The 15,805-nt window shown below is 36.9% G+C and overlaps 1 protein-coding gene across 1 annotated transcript in view; it reads right to left on the reverse strand.

Annotated features, from left to right (window-relative positions):
* LOC119796324 (protein kinase C-binding protein NELL1-like) overlaps positions 1 to 15,805 on the reverse strand; it is a 321,529-nt gene that overhangs the window by 272,232 nt on the left and 33,492 nt on the right. Inside the window, exon 3 of the mRNA XM_038304828.1 lies at positions 4,675 to 4,825. Within this exon, the coding sequence (XP_038160756.1) occupies positions 4,675 to 4,825 (151 nt within the window). The remainder of the gene's footprint in view (positions 1 to 4,674; positions 4,826 to 15,805) is intronic.

The raw sequence follows: 15,805 nt of genomic DNA on the forward strand, positions 1-15,805 counted from the left end.
TGGAGGCATATGAATAACAGCTTTGTGCATCTGAACACAAAAATTGTATTTTTCTTAGCAAAGTGGCCCTCAATTTGATTCAATGGAAAATGTCTATGAACATGAGTTTTTGAAGTGTCACGTCTTTTTAGATGCGCTCCAGCGTAAGTCACTACTGTGGATAACAACCTGGCTGTGTCGCCTGTGACATAATACTTTTTATTTCCCCCAAAGCAGATTTTTTTTTCCTGTTAGACACATGAAATTGCTGCAGGATTACTACATAGATGTTTAAATTCACAAACCCCGGAAAAAACAATTTGCCAGAAGCCATCGGATGCGTTTGCATCAATACAGGAATGTTTCATACTAATAAGATGCAGTTACGTGTATGACGTTACTGTGTCAACCAGAGGTAGAAAGCTGAAGCAAATCAAACTGGCTGCACTGGTTTTAGCCGAAAAAACCCTCTATTTCTTTCTTTATTTTGTTGAAAAACGAGCAAAAGGGCAACATTTTGGTTTCTGTGGATGGGAAATACATCCACAAGTAAATAGAAAACACCTGTTATGACACAAACTCGAGATCAGTGTGTTCAGGGCTTAAGGGTGAGGAGTATCTTCTCTCATTAAAGAACCATTAATACTGGAATCCTTTGTTGCTGAAATTACTGTCATTGGCACTGGTTTGCATAGACCTTCTTAAGGGAAGGTGTGGTGACAAATAAAATGGCACTTTGGTGTGAGTTTTAGCTCCCTAAATGGCACAGAGCACAAATTTTTTACCCAGAGAGGATACTTTAGTGCATTTTGGTTCATGAAAAGGCTATCCTTGTGGAGACTTAAAATTGACTTCCATTCATTTCAAACCAATTTCTACAGCCTAGCCATTACCCTTAACCTAACCATTATGGGTTCATACCTAAAGCTATCCCCATTCTAAACTCAATTCACAACTTAGTCCTAAACCTAACACCTAAGCCTAAAACAACATTGGTCCCCACCAGAACACTCGATCCCCACAATGTGCTAAGATTTATGGAAAGTTGTCACCACCATGTAAGAAATACACACCCACCCACACACATACAAAACAGTTAACTCCTTGTCTTATAAGACCAGATAATTTAGCTTTTCATAGTCAAATAGGCTACCATGTACCTTTTTTTAATCAGTGGCTCTCACCTGACCACTCCGCCATAGAGGCCTAATTGATGCATTGCCGCAGAAGTGGTTGTTTTTCTAGAGGATTTTCCATGGTTGTGCTCTGACAGAGTAACCACAGTGTTCTCGGGCATCTGTCTAAAGGCCCTGTCACACCTTAACGATTTAGACAGCATATGCCTGACGTCATAAAATCTGGCAAAAATGTTGTCATACGTTGGATAAGTTATGGATACGTTTTGTATAAGTTATGAGCACGCTGGCACACTTCGACATACAGGGCGTGTATGTCTCAAGTACCTCGAGAAATTTTGACCATGCTTAAAATTATGCCAGCGTATGCTCATATGTGGGGAATACATTACAGGTAAGTTATTTGATCGTTGACATACGTTAAGTGTAAGTTACTCATTAGTCGTGGTGTCTAGCTTATCCAAAACCGATGAGTAACTTGTGCATAACTTATGCGTAAGTTATAAAGAACTTATCTCTAACGCCATCATAGGGTGAGTGAGAAGTTAAGTGTGATGGATCCTCCCTGCATTCACGCCCACGACCAATAAACTTCCTAGCAAACATGACCCTGAATCTGCTGTGACTGCAAACCTTCTTTCTTTCTTTTTCTTTTATTTATTTATTTGTTTTTTATTTTTTTTGCAGGCAGTATTCAGCAGCTAGGTTAATACTCCAGTTAAAGATGCTATGCAAGCAGTGCACCTAAAGGAGGATTACTGCCCCCTCAGGACACTGGCTTGTGACATCTCATGGGTATTACGCTGCTGTGCCTTATGCATATCGTTACATATACGCTCTGGACTCGTTATGAATACGCTTTGTATATGCCCAAAACTGAGAAAATACATAGAAAATTCAGCTTATGCAAGCATTTTATAAGATCCTGGGATGTCAGGCATACACTGACTAAATTGGCAAGGTGAGACAGAGTCCTAACTAAGATCCTTCTCCCCTGATCATCTAGTTTAGATGGTTGGCCAGCTCTAGGAAGAGTCCTAATGGCTTCCAACTACCTACAGAAAATTAACTCGATGCTCAGTGTTTGAGCTGTAATATGCAATGTCAAAAGTGGGTCCTAATATAGACTAGGGGTGGAAAGGTTCACAAAATCCATGGTTCGGTTCGGTTCACGGTTTTGTGGTCACGGTTTTCGGTTCGGTATATGTTTATTGTTACACCGAAAAATAAAAAAATTAATAAAAATTATAAAAAATTATGAAATTAATGAAAAAATCCAAAAAATTATTGAATTGTAATTATTTTTAATGATCGGCGGAAACCCTGGATCATTTCCGCATGTTCTGCTGCTTTGAATTGAATAATCTCGCGCATGCCCTCTACGATCTCCAAGGAACTCAGAGTGGAGCGGACGGGAGCCACAGCGGAGGCTGTAGGCTTTGCTTTGTGCAGGCTGTCTGGAGCGCAGCAGGGCGGAGCGGAGCGCTGACGGAGTATGTGGGATTTCGGGGTTAGCATGACATGTTGGTCATGTTGCTGTTAGCATAAACAAAAAGTGTGTCACAATGCTTGCACACTGTTGCACTTTTATCCACAACTTTCTTTCCGCCGTCATCGTAGGTCACTCTAAATGCAAAGTGGTCCCATACAGCAGACCTATAAAGTGCTGCTGGCGCGTCTTCCAACTCCTGTTCTTTCCCACTCGCCATACCCACACAATTCTCAACACCAACTGATTTTTTTTCTGCTACACACTATGCTGCTTCGCTTCTTCTTCTTGTTTACTACTGGTGGTTGGCTTTGGTTGCAGTACCGCCAGCTTCTGCTCTGGAGTGTACACGCTTCGCCTATAAGAAAAAGGAGCAGCGCATGAACCGAACGCAACACACGCAGCCGAACAGAGACAGTCGAACCTAACGGTTTTCATAAACCGTTCCATCCCTAATATAGACACGTGTGTGCCTTTCTTAATCATGTCCAATCAACTGAATTTACCATAGGTGTACCACATTTAAGCTATAGAAACATCTCGGATAAGTAGAAATAATATGAAACTGCTGAATTTTGATCTTCATGAAAAAAATTGCCTGTAAATATGCACTGGCTGTAAATATGTATGCACATGTGACTCTTTTTTGTTTTCTGTTTGTAATATATTTTCACCACTCTAAAAAAAAAAAAATTTTTTGTACATTATCATGGGGTTTTGTGTGTAGAATTTTGAGGAAAAAATACCATTGATGCGATTTGGAACAGGGGTGTCACATAACTAAATGTGGAAAAAGTACAAAGCTTTAAATACTTCCTGAAGCACAGTGTAATCCACATTTTACCATATAATTAAAAAACATTTTAGTAGTGATAAGAGAAGCAATTTGTTCTTGAACTTATAAGACCCTACAACGCACAAAGGGAGTAACAAAAGTGGATGGATAGCAGTCTCATTGCTATATTGCACAAATACTGTAAGTGCCCTTTAAAATCAAGGCATTTAGCAATTTACACTTAAGGAGCCCTTTGCTGAATATGTCCTTTTAGTTTATATAAGGCATGCAACCATATTTTTGAGCCAAGAGCTAAAATTTCAGAAACATTATGTACTCCTATCTTCAACTTAGATAACACCAGTTAACCTCTGCTTGAGCCCGAAAATGGTACAGCACATCTGTTTCTTCTTTTAAGGCTCTTTGTGCTAGAAGACCATCTCCCTTTGTCCAATATAATAGGGTCATCTATTGAGTATGACTTTGATTTTGCTTCCATGCTCTGCAAACAGAGGATTTGTACTTATTCACAAAATCACCAAGTTACATGCTTTACAGAACTGCAGGCTTTTACTTTTAGAAGGCTATGGTAAAATCAATGTTGCCTGCCCTTTGAAACAATTCATAGCTGTGGAGTTTCTCAGAGGGCTTGAATAAGCTTGCTGCTCATGCCAACAGAATATGGTTCTGCGGTAACAATTATTCAGCTGTCTACAGTACTTCAAGACCCTGATTTATTGAACAAGTTTTTTTATTAAAAAAAAGATTCTATGGAAATAAATGTAATGAAAATGTATTTTCCTAACTGATTATTTAAGGCACAGTAGCTCATTATAAAGCAGCATGTTTATTCTGGCTTTCACACGTCACTGCTCTCTATTTATAAATTATGAAATGGGTAACATTACTTCTCAGTTCACCCCTTTTTCTGACTAAAATCTAAACCAGGCATTTTTAGCTCTGATTATACAGCAAAGACAGGATGCTTCCAGTCAACCAGCATTAGTCTAATTTCAGTCCACATTCAGATAATTAAACATTCTGCTTTATTTTACCAGCAGCCATCTTCAGCCAGTATCAACCAAAATTAGAGATCAATCTTTTATCTTACTTTTGCACTGTTAATTACAATGAGCGGAATGGAAAATTTTTACATGTTAATTTGGCTAATAAAATGCATTCTAATTTTGATCGACTTAAATTTAAATTGCAGTCAGAGTGGCCTATGATTCTTAAAAGAAAATATTTTAATGAAACAGCTGTATGACAAAAAGTAGAGGTTATATAAAGATTACCTGTGTTCTGACTCATGGATTGAGAATATGACTCCTGATGTGGAGGACTTCTGTTGGATGGTGGCCAAGAAGGTGAATTCACTTTTACTCCGGAACAGTTGCACCACTTTTTCTGTAATGTGTGATGGGGCGTGAACTGCCCTCCCAGCATCTGAAGAAATAAAATAAAATGAAGGTTAAGCTTTTCTCACAGCTAGTCTTTCTCACTGTCTTCTCCGCTGTATATGGAAGGAAATGTGTCTAATTTTCTAGATAAATTGATTAACAGAAATGCTTATTTCATGGTATAAATAAAACAAGACTTTTAATTTGTAAAAATGTCCCACAAAAAACTGTCTAAAATTAATTTTGAAATGTCAGTTTTGAAAATTAAAATAAATTAACAAAAATTATTCTTCATTTTCAAGTTATTGCTGCATTTTTTTGACTCATACATAAAATTAGCAACAGATAACTCAAACTGCATTTTCTTCTTCAAGACTGCTCACTTTGTTACTAAATCCAAATGATTAACAAAATAACATTGAGCATTCAACTTGCAAAATATGTCCCAAGCAAAAACTGACCAAAAGTCATTTTGGAAATGTCAAACACATTAACAGCAATACTCTCTTATTTTTAAGTCAAAGCTGCTTACTGTATTTTGACTCATACATAAAATTAGCAATAGATAAACCAAACACTATTTTCTGTTTCTTTTTCAGGGTCGAACATTTTGTTTATTAATCCAACGGTTAAAGAAAACAAACTTTGATATTAGATTTTCAAATGTTTTGCCAGAAAAAAATTTAAATTTATTGTCAGTAAATGTTTATTTACTGTCTGAAAAGCCGTACAAAACAAAATTTCCTTTTGTATACACTCTGTGTATACAAAATGACAACAATACTTGTCTAAGTCTTAAGTCTAAGTCAACAATAAATTAATAGAAATGCCTCTTAATTTTAAAATCAAGGCTACTCTTTGTGACTCGTAAATGGCTAATAGATCATTCAAAATTTTTTTTTACTTTGTTGTTCAAGCCTATAAATGTGAACTAAAACAAATAATGAGAAAACTACAAGCAAATAGTTTTTTTTTTCTTTTTATGCCTGGCTCCTTCATACCATCGCACAGTCCTTGTTAGAATTATCTCCCTCTGTAGAGTTAAATGTATTTCATAGTCAGACTTACATGATGGACTTAATACGATTTTAGCGAACTTTGCTTCATGCTATGCAGTCACAGATAGCAATGTCAATAAAGGAAGCACAACAGTACATGTTTAACTGTCTTTATTTCATATATTGAACAATAGAACATTGGATTGAAATGCTTTTTTAAATTTCACCTTACTTAAATAATTTTATAACCTCACACAAGCCCTTCCTAAAAAAAATTAAACAAAAAATAATTAAATTTAACTTAATAAGCCAATGCCTTAATGTGGCTCATTGCTCCAGAACTAAAAGTACATTTCTTGAATGAAAAATAAAAGAACTTTATACTAACTTAAAAAGTCATGTGTCTTGAATTCATTTCAAAAGCAGTACAATTTTGATATGTTAAACCTAAGCACATTCAATTATATAATTCCTAATCCAAAATCTGTACTCCCCACAGATGCTTCAAGGTTGATTTTGAATTCCTGGTATTTCTGGCACTTCAGAGGCAGCACCAGGATTTTCATGCAGGTTTAGGCTACAGGCAGTGATTTCAAGGAAAACTTCTACAAATAGGTGCAGGTAGTAACACCCCAACATGTGCAAAACTTCATAAGTTGGTGTAATTCCTGAGAAGACCATAGAAATACAGTCAGACTTATTGTAAAGTTATGATACTATACGTCATAACTTTTAAAAGTTTACCCAAATGTCAGCCTTCTGCAGTTAAATAAAAAATCTTTACAAAAGGTAGGTCTTCCACCACTGTAGTTTAATAGATATTAAGTCAACAGAAATGATTATCAACTTTGCCAGATATACATTGTAAAGATATATATTTTTTTTTAGCACATTCAAAATCTTATAATTTTGAATGAATTCTGGCACCTTCAGGGCTACCATTTTTATTTTCTTTATGCAAAGTTTGGCAACTTGAAGAGCTATTAATAGTTCCTACCTGGCTTGTTTCTAAACTTCCTGATGAAGTTTCTTTGTCATACGACTCTGAATGTTCTTTTTTTTTTTCTTTGAATGTGAGCAAGAAAATTTTGATCCATCAAAAAAGGACAAAAATAACCAACGATATTGTATAGGGCAAAAAAAAAACTGTATCAACTGATATTTTAGGATTATAATATGTAAGATGTCATTAATTCAAAACATATACTGTACATGTATTTTTCACAGCAGCCAGTCTGGCTTTTCGATCTCAGAGAAGCCAAACATTTCTGTGCAATAGACGCATTCCACCATTGGTCCTTTGGTCTGAGAAGTAAAAGCTGCACTGGGAGGATTCTACTATTAATGACACACAATAATGACAAAAATATGGATTGACACTAATGAAGTATTTTTTACAACACAGCTAGGTGAATTTTATTAATACAACGTCTAGAGTGGCAGTTTCTGCTTGGGGATTTTCTGACTATTACTGTAAAGAGTCAAAACTTGCATTGTAAACAAATTTCTTTTTGGAGTCACCTTTTGTAGTTCACAGCTGCACCCACTCCAACTTATTTGTTGCACAGTAGCGTTGGAGTATAGAGATCCTGTGAACAGGCAATGATGCCTAAGGCCTTTGACCTTGTAGAACCCCAGCCCCCCAAGAGTTAAAAACTATCACAGTGCTCCAGTTGTGGAAAATATATCTGTAGGCGAGTGGAAAACTAATCTGCATCGCAGTATCTACTGTATCTGATGGTAATATCAACAGAATTATAACCAGTTTGGGGCAAAATATGAGCGGCAACATAACATTATGTATATATATACGTCCAAATAGTTTATGTAGCAAACAGGTCATTTATTAACGGGTTGATCAGCTGTTGAAACAAAGTATGGGGAATCACTTCAGAGGTGTTTACTAGGAAAAAACAAAAGCACGTTTAAATGTTAAACCAAGTAATTTAAAATCAACAGTAATTTAATTACACAATCTCATATTACAATTTGTAAAGATGGATTATCCTGGTGATGACACTGCACATAGTACGATAAACTGAATGGCAATATGAATTAGTATTTAGGGGAAAAGGGCTTTCCAAGAGTTGCACATAGTGGATCTCATCAATTAAACTTAATGTGACTGTAGATCTGCACATTAAGGTGAATGCTGCTAAACACTTACTAGAATGTACAAGATGCATAATGGTGGAAGAGCAACAGTGTTGCCAATGAAGTCACTCTCCTGCACTTGGAACTGCGAATTCAAACTGATTTATGAAACACTTTTTGCAAAGACTGGCATTAAAACAAAAAAGCTATTTGCTTGTAGTTTTCTCTTTAGTTTTGGTTCATAATTAGCAGCCTTGAAGAAAATGAAAAGAAAGTTTGGATGGTCTATGAGCAATTTGATTTATGAGTCACAAATCTAACTTTGACTTTAAAATGAAAAAGCATTTCTCTTCATCCATTTTATTTTTTGACATTTAAACATTCATTTTGGTCAGTTTTTGCTGGGGCATCTTTTGCAAAATAAATGTTCAATAATATTTTATTAACCATTTGGGCTAAGTAACAAAATGAGCATTCTTTGAGAAGAAAATAAAAATGCATATTTGGTTATCTATAGCTAAATGTTTGTGTAAGTCAAAAAATGCAGCTCTGACTGGAAGATGACAAGCATTTTTTGTTAATTTATTTTAATTTTCAAAACTGACATTTCAAAATGAATTTTGGCCATTTTTTGCTGGGACATTTTTATAAATTAAGAATATGTTGTTTTTTTATTAAAAAATTCACATTATTTAGAAAAAGAGCAGTCTAGAAAAATAAAATAAAAAAGCAGTTTGGTTGATTTATTTTAATTTATTGATAAGTCGAGAAAATTTGTTTGAAAATGAAGAAGCTGGTCTATTAATTCATTTTAATTAGAAAATTGGTACACACCTGCTTTCATATCTGGGTGCTCCTGTCAACAGTATGGGAAACATAATACTGATCTAATGAGGCAAAAAGTCGTATCGTCTGCTTCTGCACAGTACTTTCGCAATATAATACCACACTTACCTGACATAATGTAAAATATATAAATACTTGTGTGATTCTTCATGCAAAAACTTAAGAACGTGGTTATACAATTTTATGTATTACATCTATGATCTAATAATGATATAATAATAACACTAAGCTAAGGGAAATACCCATCCATGTTTTGACTAGAGTGAAATAAATATAAACCTGAACATCAATTCAAAATTCACTAAAATTAAAAGCAGTCTTTATTACACATAACCAAATTAAAACTTTTGGGCGAGGTACCCCCCCCCCCCCCCCCCCCCCCCCCCCCCAAAAAAAAAAAAAAAAAATCAAAGTCAATATTTTCCCAGGGCGAAAAAAAAATTTTACAAACCAGGGATCATAATTAGAAATTGACTGATACAGGTTTTTTTTTTTATGGCTGTTGCCATTAACAATTTTTTTATATCAATCTAGCAGATCCCTGATATGTCCTGCCGTATTGCTTTCTCTCACATTACAAAAAAATATACAACAACAAATGTTATGGAAGTCCATTTTAAGCAAAAATAAACAACATTAACAAATCAAAGAAATCTGTTACAAAAGAAATCAAATTAAGTGTGTGCATTAAGTGCATTACATAATCTCAAGGCATTGGTGCTGAACACACTAATGAATCAGTAAACCCATGCAAGTATGGGCCGATACCAATGCAAGACAAAAAAACGAAAAACACTAATAATGGACAAAACTATCAGCCAGCCATGTATCAGTCTATCTCTAATTACAATTACGGTAACAGCCGGATAGAATTTGTATAAAAGAAACAAAAGGTAACTAAAAATACTGATGTCTTTCAATGTGTGATTTGTAATGAAAAGGCATGTTTTCTGTGTCTAAATATAAAAGAGGAATAGATTTTTTTCACACTTTAAGTCCTGTTATATTTAAAGTGTCTATGTCACTTATAGTGCACTCCTATTGTGAGCACTGAATGTGTATTGGGATCAAAAGTGTTTAAATCAATGCCTTCAACTTTATAATTATCAGTCTGAGAATAAAATCTGAGAATCCAGCAGGTGCTCCCAAGTGTCAGTTTTCGTTTTCGTTTTAACTATCCAGCATATCAAGGTAAGTGAAGAGTATGTATGGCTTAGTGAGACACTGTGTTATGTCAATACACAGTAACTGGAGTTGCAGGCATATCCATTTTTTAGCTGCAGAACACATAGACATAGATCAGCATGTGATGTGATTAAGGCATGGACCAGTTACTAGTTTCACGTTATAACTGAAATTAGCAGTTCCTATTTTTAATGAATCTCGTCAGAAGGAGTTCTAGGGATGTAACCAGCATTACGTTGACTCCCCCTGCAGATGCTTGCATATCTGATAGCTCTATAGGTTGACTGATGGCTATGTAAGAGAAGCACCCTCACCTTTTCTCCCTTCTTTGACCTTATCACACAGGACGTGATTCACACATTATTGTGTTCTAAAGCACATTAAAGTTAGCTATATGGGAACACTCACACCACTACTAAAAGACGGATATAAACAGTTTTTAAAAAGACGGTTACCCTACCTGCAATCGGATTGTGTATAGCCGGAGGAAGCAAAACATTTAGAAATAAGAGCATCACCCATCTCTTTTTTCTCAATTCAAGGTAAAGTTCACGCTGTCTTAAACATCTCATATTGTGCAACATTGAAAATAATATAAATATTAATGTTAATAGAGAATGCCATCCATCCATTTTCTAACACGCTTAACCCCAAGTGGGGTCACGAGGGGTGCTGGTGCCTATCTCCAGCAGTCATTGGGGAGAGACGGGGTACACCCTGGACAGGTCGCCAGTCCATCGCATGGCAACACAGAGACAAACAACCATTCACGCACGCAGTCACACCTTAAGAGGATTTAAAGAAGCCAATTAACCGAGCAGTCAAGTGTTTGGACTGTTGGAGGAAGCCGGAGTACTCGGAGAGAACCCACGCATGGTCAGGAAGAACATGCAAACTCCATGTAGAAAGACCTCGGACCAGGAATGGAACCCTGGAACCTCCTTGCTGCAAGGCAGCAGTGCTACCCACTGCGTCACTCAGCAGTGTAATTGAGAATTTTTGGGGGTTTTTTGCACGAAAGTTTCTCTCAGACTAGGCAGAAAGCATGTACCAAAAATCTCCTCATTAAACCCTCCTCTGGGCGAGCCATTTTGTCTTTCCACGCCACTGTCCACCTGAAGTCCACCCCCCTGCAACCATGGAAACCAGAGTTTGTTAAGGGCACAGAATAATACATAAATCGAAGGATGAAGCTTCACCGACGGGTTACTACAGACTGCTCTTAACAGCGCATTCCCCCTTATGACAAATACTACTGTTGTGTAACTGAGCTAGACTGCTTGGTCATTGTGTTGGTAACAAGTGAAATGTATTACAAGTGAAAGATGAAATTCCTTTGTAACCAGACCCACACACTTTGTCTACACTAGTTCATACGAGTAAGAGCCATGAGAATGATCAGAAGAGTGCTGCTGTGCTATAATTTGGCTACAGTTGACAGTACCACTAGAAAATTCCATAATGCCTCTTTAAGGTAATGCCAAACCCCCAAACACCACACGTCATTTAGACGTTGTTTTTTTAAGCTACATCTGTTTAGTCCAGAAATAGTTATTGAAAATTAGGCTGTGTTTGCTTGGTCTCATTTTGCCCCATTTTAGTCCAAAAATAGATGAAAATACAGAGAAAACCCAGTTTTCAATGTCTTTTTCAAAAATATGAAAATTATGGCTTTTCACTTTTTCAACTAAATGCAGATGTCATTTGGACATAAATCATGTCATATTTTCAATGTCTTTTCAACCAATTTTTGCTCAGTGGGGAGTATTGTTTTCCTAATGCATTGTGTCTCTTTATTGTAAAAGAAGTTTAGAGACTGAGTATTCTCGGTTGTACTCACTGTGTTTTTCTCTGAATGGGAAGGTTCAGTTTGTGAATAGAACAGAGCTGTTTAAGGGTTTTCCCACCTGTGTTCCCATGTACATCATAAAGCAGAGTTTCAGAGAAGCAGGCTAATAGTAATGTGATGCCCTCTGTGTTGCCTGCTAACTACCCAACCTTCATATCCAAGTTTACCCACTGTAATGCTCTTGGATTACCCTCCTGGACAATCGCATGCCCTTCTGGCTCTTGTTCTCTGAAACAAAAATTGTTAGGATCTCTGTCTCTCAAACTGGCAGCCTCAAGGCTACTCTTCCACTCTCCATCACCAGGAAAAAACCTTCCTTGACCTTGCCGCTCACACAGTCACCCAAATCCTTCCTATCCGATTCTAAACTCTAAATTATCCATCACCAGTAAGACCATTGAAATAAATCTAAACTTCTCATACTTACCACCTGCTTACAGCTTTTTTCCTTATTCTCTCCAGACACAGGTCAATCTAAAACCACTGCAGTTGTTTTGGATCAAGTCAAAGTCAGATTTCTCAAAAAAAATGTTTAACTTAAATGAGTCTACTGAGTGTCTCGGAAATTTAGAGGCGTCTACTGAAAACTGGCACAGACAGACAATAGGCAATGTCTACTTTTAAACCTTTTTAGGTTGAAAGGATATAGGACTTATATCTGATCTGTCTAAGTTTATTCGTTTAACACATAGGATAATATGGAATACATAGGCGTGTGGAGGAATGTTAAACCTATGTTAAACCCGTTGCATAAATAAGTTCAGGAGAATGAGCTGTTTGTGTGAAACAAGTGTGATTAAAGGGGCCCCAATGATGGTAAGATCATACAAGATCTTCTGCAAATTCATTAGTGCTATATAACATTTTAATAGTGTTGCGCCGATGCCATTTTTTTGGCCCAGATACCGATACCTAATACCTGGCTGTGCAGTATCGGCCGATGCCGATACCATACCGATACCATCTGTTTGAAATTGATGTGTGTATATATATATATATATCAAGAACTGCATACTACTTTGGATGTAAAATAATTGCCATCAAGTCTTTGTCAAGCTGCTGCCTACCTTTGTGAAGCAGGAAAAAGACTAATACAAAGTGAATCCATTAGAACTTTTTATTGCCTACCTGGAATGGGTGACAATAGTTGAATATACTTTTTGGGTCTCACTCGCCGATACTGATACCACCATTTTAGAGCTGGATCGGGGCCCCACCCAATACTGGTATCAGTGCGACACTACATTTTAATTACTGTTTAAAGAACAAGAAAAAGCCAACAATAATATATATTAGGACGAACTAGCCAGAGTCACAAGAGCTGCATCTTAAGAGCTTCCACAGTGCCTTTACATGACAGACAGTCTAGTGGAGAGAAGCCTGTAGTTGTTTCAAGCAAAGGGCTTTTAAATCTCCCTAGGGTGACAGCAGCCTGCCTGCCCTCACACTCAGCCTCCCCAGTGTCACAGCCCAGTTGATGGAGAGTCACTTCTTCCAACCGTCGACTTTTTCAACATGCAGGCTCACTGACCAGTGTCAGACGTTAGATCATCCACTTCAATCCAAGGGGGGGACAGGCCCTCTTTTTACGGTGTAAGGATACAATCATACTTTAGATTTTCTAACCATCAAACAACTGACACATAAAAGCACTGTCAGATTTCAAGGTTAGCATTATATATCTATTTAACTATAATATACACTGCATTAAAGCGCCAAAAGACAGTGAGGTTCTAACTCTTTGCAGCCATACTAATGGCAAATTTAGGTCAATTCTATCCATTACAGATGACAAATTATATAAAATGTTTAACTTAAGTGATTAGCTTAATTACCACTGAGAATTGACTCAAAATTAAAACAAAAGAAAACAGATTCACATGTAATATAGATTTAAGTCTAACCATCAAAAGTGTAAAATATTGCAGCTTTAGTCACAGAGTTTGATAGTTTACTACAGCAGATCATATTTGTTAAAAGATTTTTTTTGTGATATTAGCAACGAACAATGGAACTATAAAAATATCTACATATTAGTTTTTAAGCTGTTAAGGCTTAAATTATGTTTGTATCAGCGAAGTAAAAAAGGCTGAATTTAACATTTAATTCATAACAGTAAACTTACAGTAATGAAGAAAGTTGTAGAATTTATTCAAGGGTACTACGTATACACTTTCTGGCCACTTTATTAGACAGTCATGTCACATATTTGTAACACAAAAACAAATTCAGCCTGTCATAAGGCAGCACCATCTAGACCTAGGTATGAGTTCAAGTTTAGACTGATCATAATAATGTCGAAGAAAGTGACTTTAAACATGACAGATGGTACATTCCACATGGCATGAAATGTTAAACACAGCAGCTAAAACAACCACTTGCTAAATCCAATAGAAATCCATCATTGCCATTTCTTAAAGAGACAAACATCAAACATTTAAGCAGCAGGACGTCCGCAGCAGCCATGTCTGCCAACTAAGAACATGAGACTCAGGCGACAATTGCCACAGCCTCACCAAAATTGGAAAATAACAGATCGGGGGGGAAAAGCTGCCTGTTGTGATGATTTCTGCTGCTTTATTCAGACCTTAGGGACTACTGAGAGGATTTTAATGCTGTGGGAGACATTTTCTTTACTATTAGTATTTATTGACCATCATTTAAAAACCACAGCGTACCATAACAGAGTAAAGCACCTTTGAGATGTGGTGAATCCAGTAATTCCCATCATGCATGTGCAGCCAACAAATACAGTATGTCAGAATGTGTCACTATCTGAGACAAAATGTTAACGCCTAAAATTTTTGTAAATCTATTCAATAGGACTCAGTGCAGTTTAAAGCCAAAGCGGCTTCAATACTGACATATTATTGTCTAGCAAATAGAAATTTTGGATGATCTTTTCCAATCTAGTGAAGATGTAGCTATTGTGAGCATGTTGGAGAAGGTCCACTTCTCTTAACCATCTCTTTTCCATTGTCTTAAGCTTTAGCTCTACAGGTGCTGGTCATAAAATTAGAATATCATGAAAAAGTAGATTGATTTCAGTAATTCCATTTAAAAAGTGAAACTTGTATATTATATTCATACATTACATACAAACTCATATATTTCAGATGTTTATTTTGTTTAATTTTGATGATTACAAATGACAACAAATGAAAATCTCAAATTCATCATATCAGAAAATTAGAATATTGTGAAAAGGTTCAAAATTGATGGCCCCTGGTGCCACACTCTAATCAGCTAATTAACTCAAACCACCTGCAAAAGCCTTTAAATGGTCTTTCAGTCTAGTTCTATAGGCTACACAATCATGGGGAAGACTGCTGACTTGACAGTTGTCCAAAAGACGACCATCGACACCTTGCACAAGGAGGGCAAGACACAAAAGGTCATCGCTAAAGAGGCTGGCTGTTCACAGAGCTCAGTGTCCAAGCACATTAATAGAGAGGCGAAGGGAAGGAAAAGATGTGGTCGAAAAAAGTGTACAAGCAAGAGAGATAACCGCACCCTGGAGAGGATTGTGAAACAAAACCCATTCAAAAATGTGGGGGAGATTCACAAAGAGTGGACTGCAGCTGGAGTGAGTGCTTCAAGAACCACCACACACAGACGTATGAAAGACATGGGTTTCTGCTGTCGCATTCCTTGTGTCAAGCCACTCTTGAACCACAGACAGCATCAGAAGCGTCTTGCCTGGGTTAAAGAGAAACAGGACTGGTGAGTGGTCCAAAGTCATGTTCTCTGATGAAAGTAAATTTTGCATTTCCTTTGGAAATCAAGGTCCCAGAGTCTGGAGGAAAAGAAGAGAGGCACTTCATCCACGTTGCTTGAAGTCCAGTGTAAAGTTTCCACAGTCAGTGATGGTATGGGGTGCCATGTCATCTGCTGGTGTTGGTCCATTGTGTTTTCTGAGGTCCAGGGTCAACGCAGCCACATACCAGGAAGTTTTAGAGCACTTCATGCTTCCTGCAGCTGACCAACTTTTTGGAGATGCAGATTTCATTTTCCAACAGGACTTGGCACCTGCACACAGTGCCAAAGCTACCAG

This window comes from Cyprinodon tularosa, unplaced genomic scaffold, assembly GCF_016077235.1.
Source record: "Cyprinodon tularosa strain WSP-4 unplaced genomic scaffold, ASM1607723v1 ctg543, whole genome shotgun sequence".
Lineage (NCBI taxonomy): Eukaryota > Metazoa > Chordata > Actinopteri > Cyprinodontiformes > Cyprinodontidae > Cyprinodon > Cyprinodon tularosa.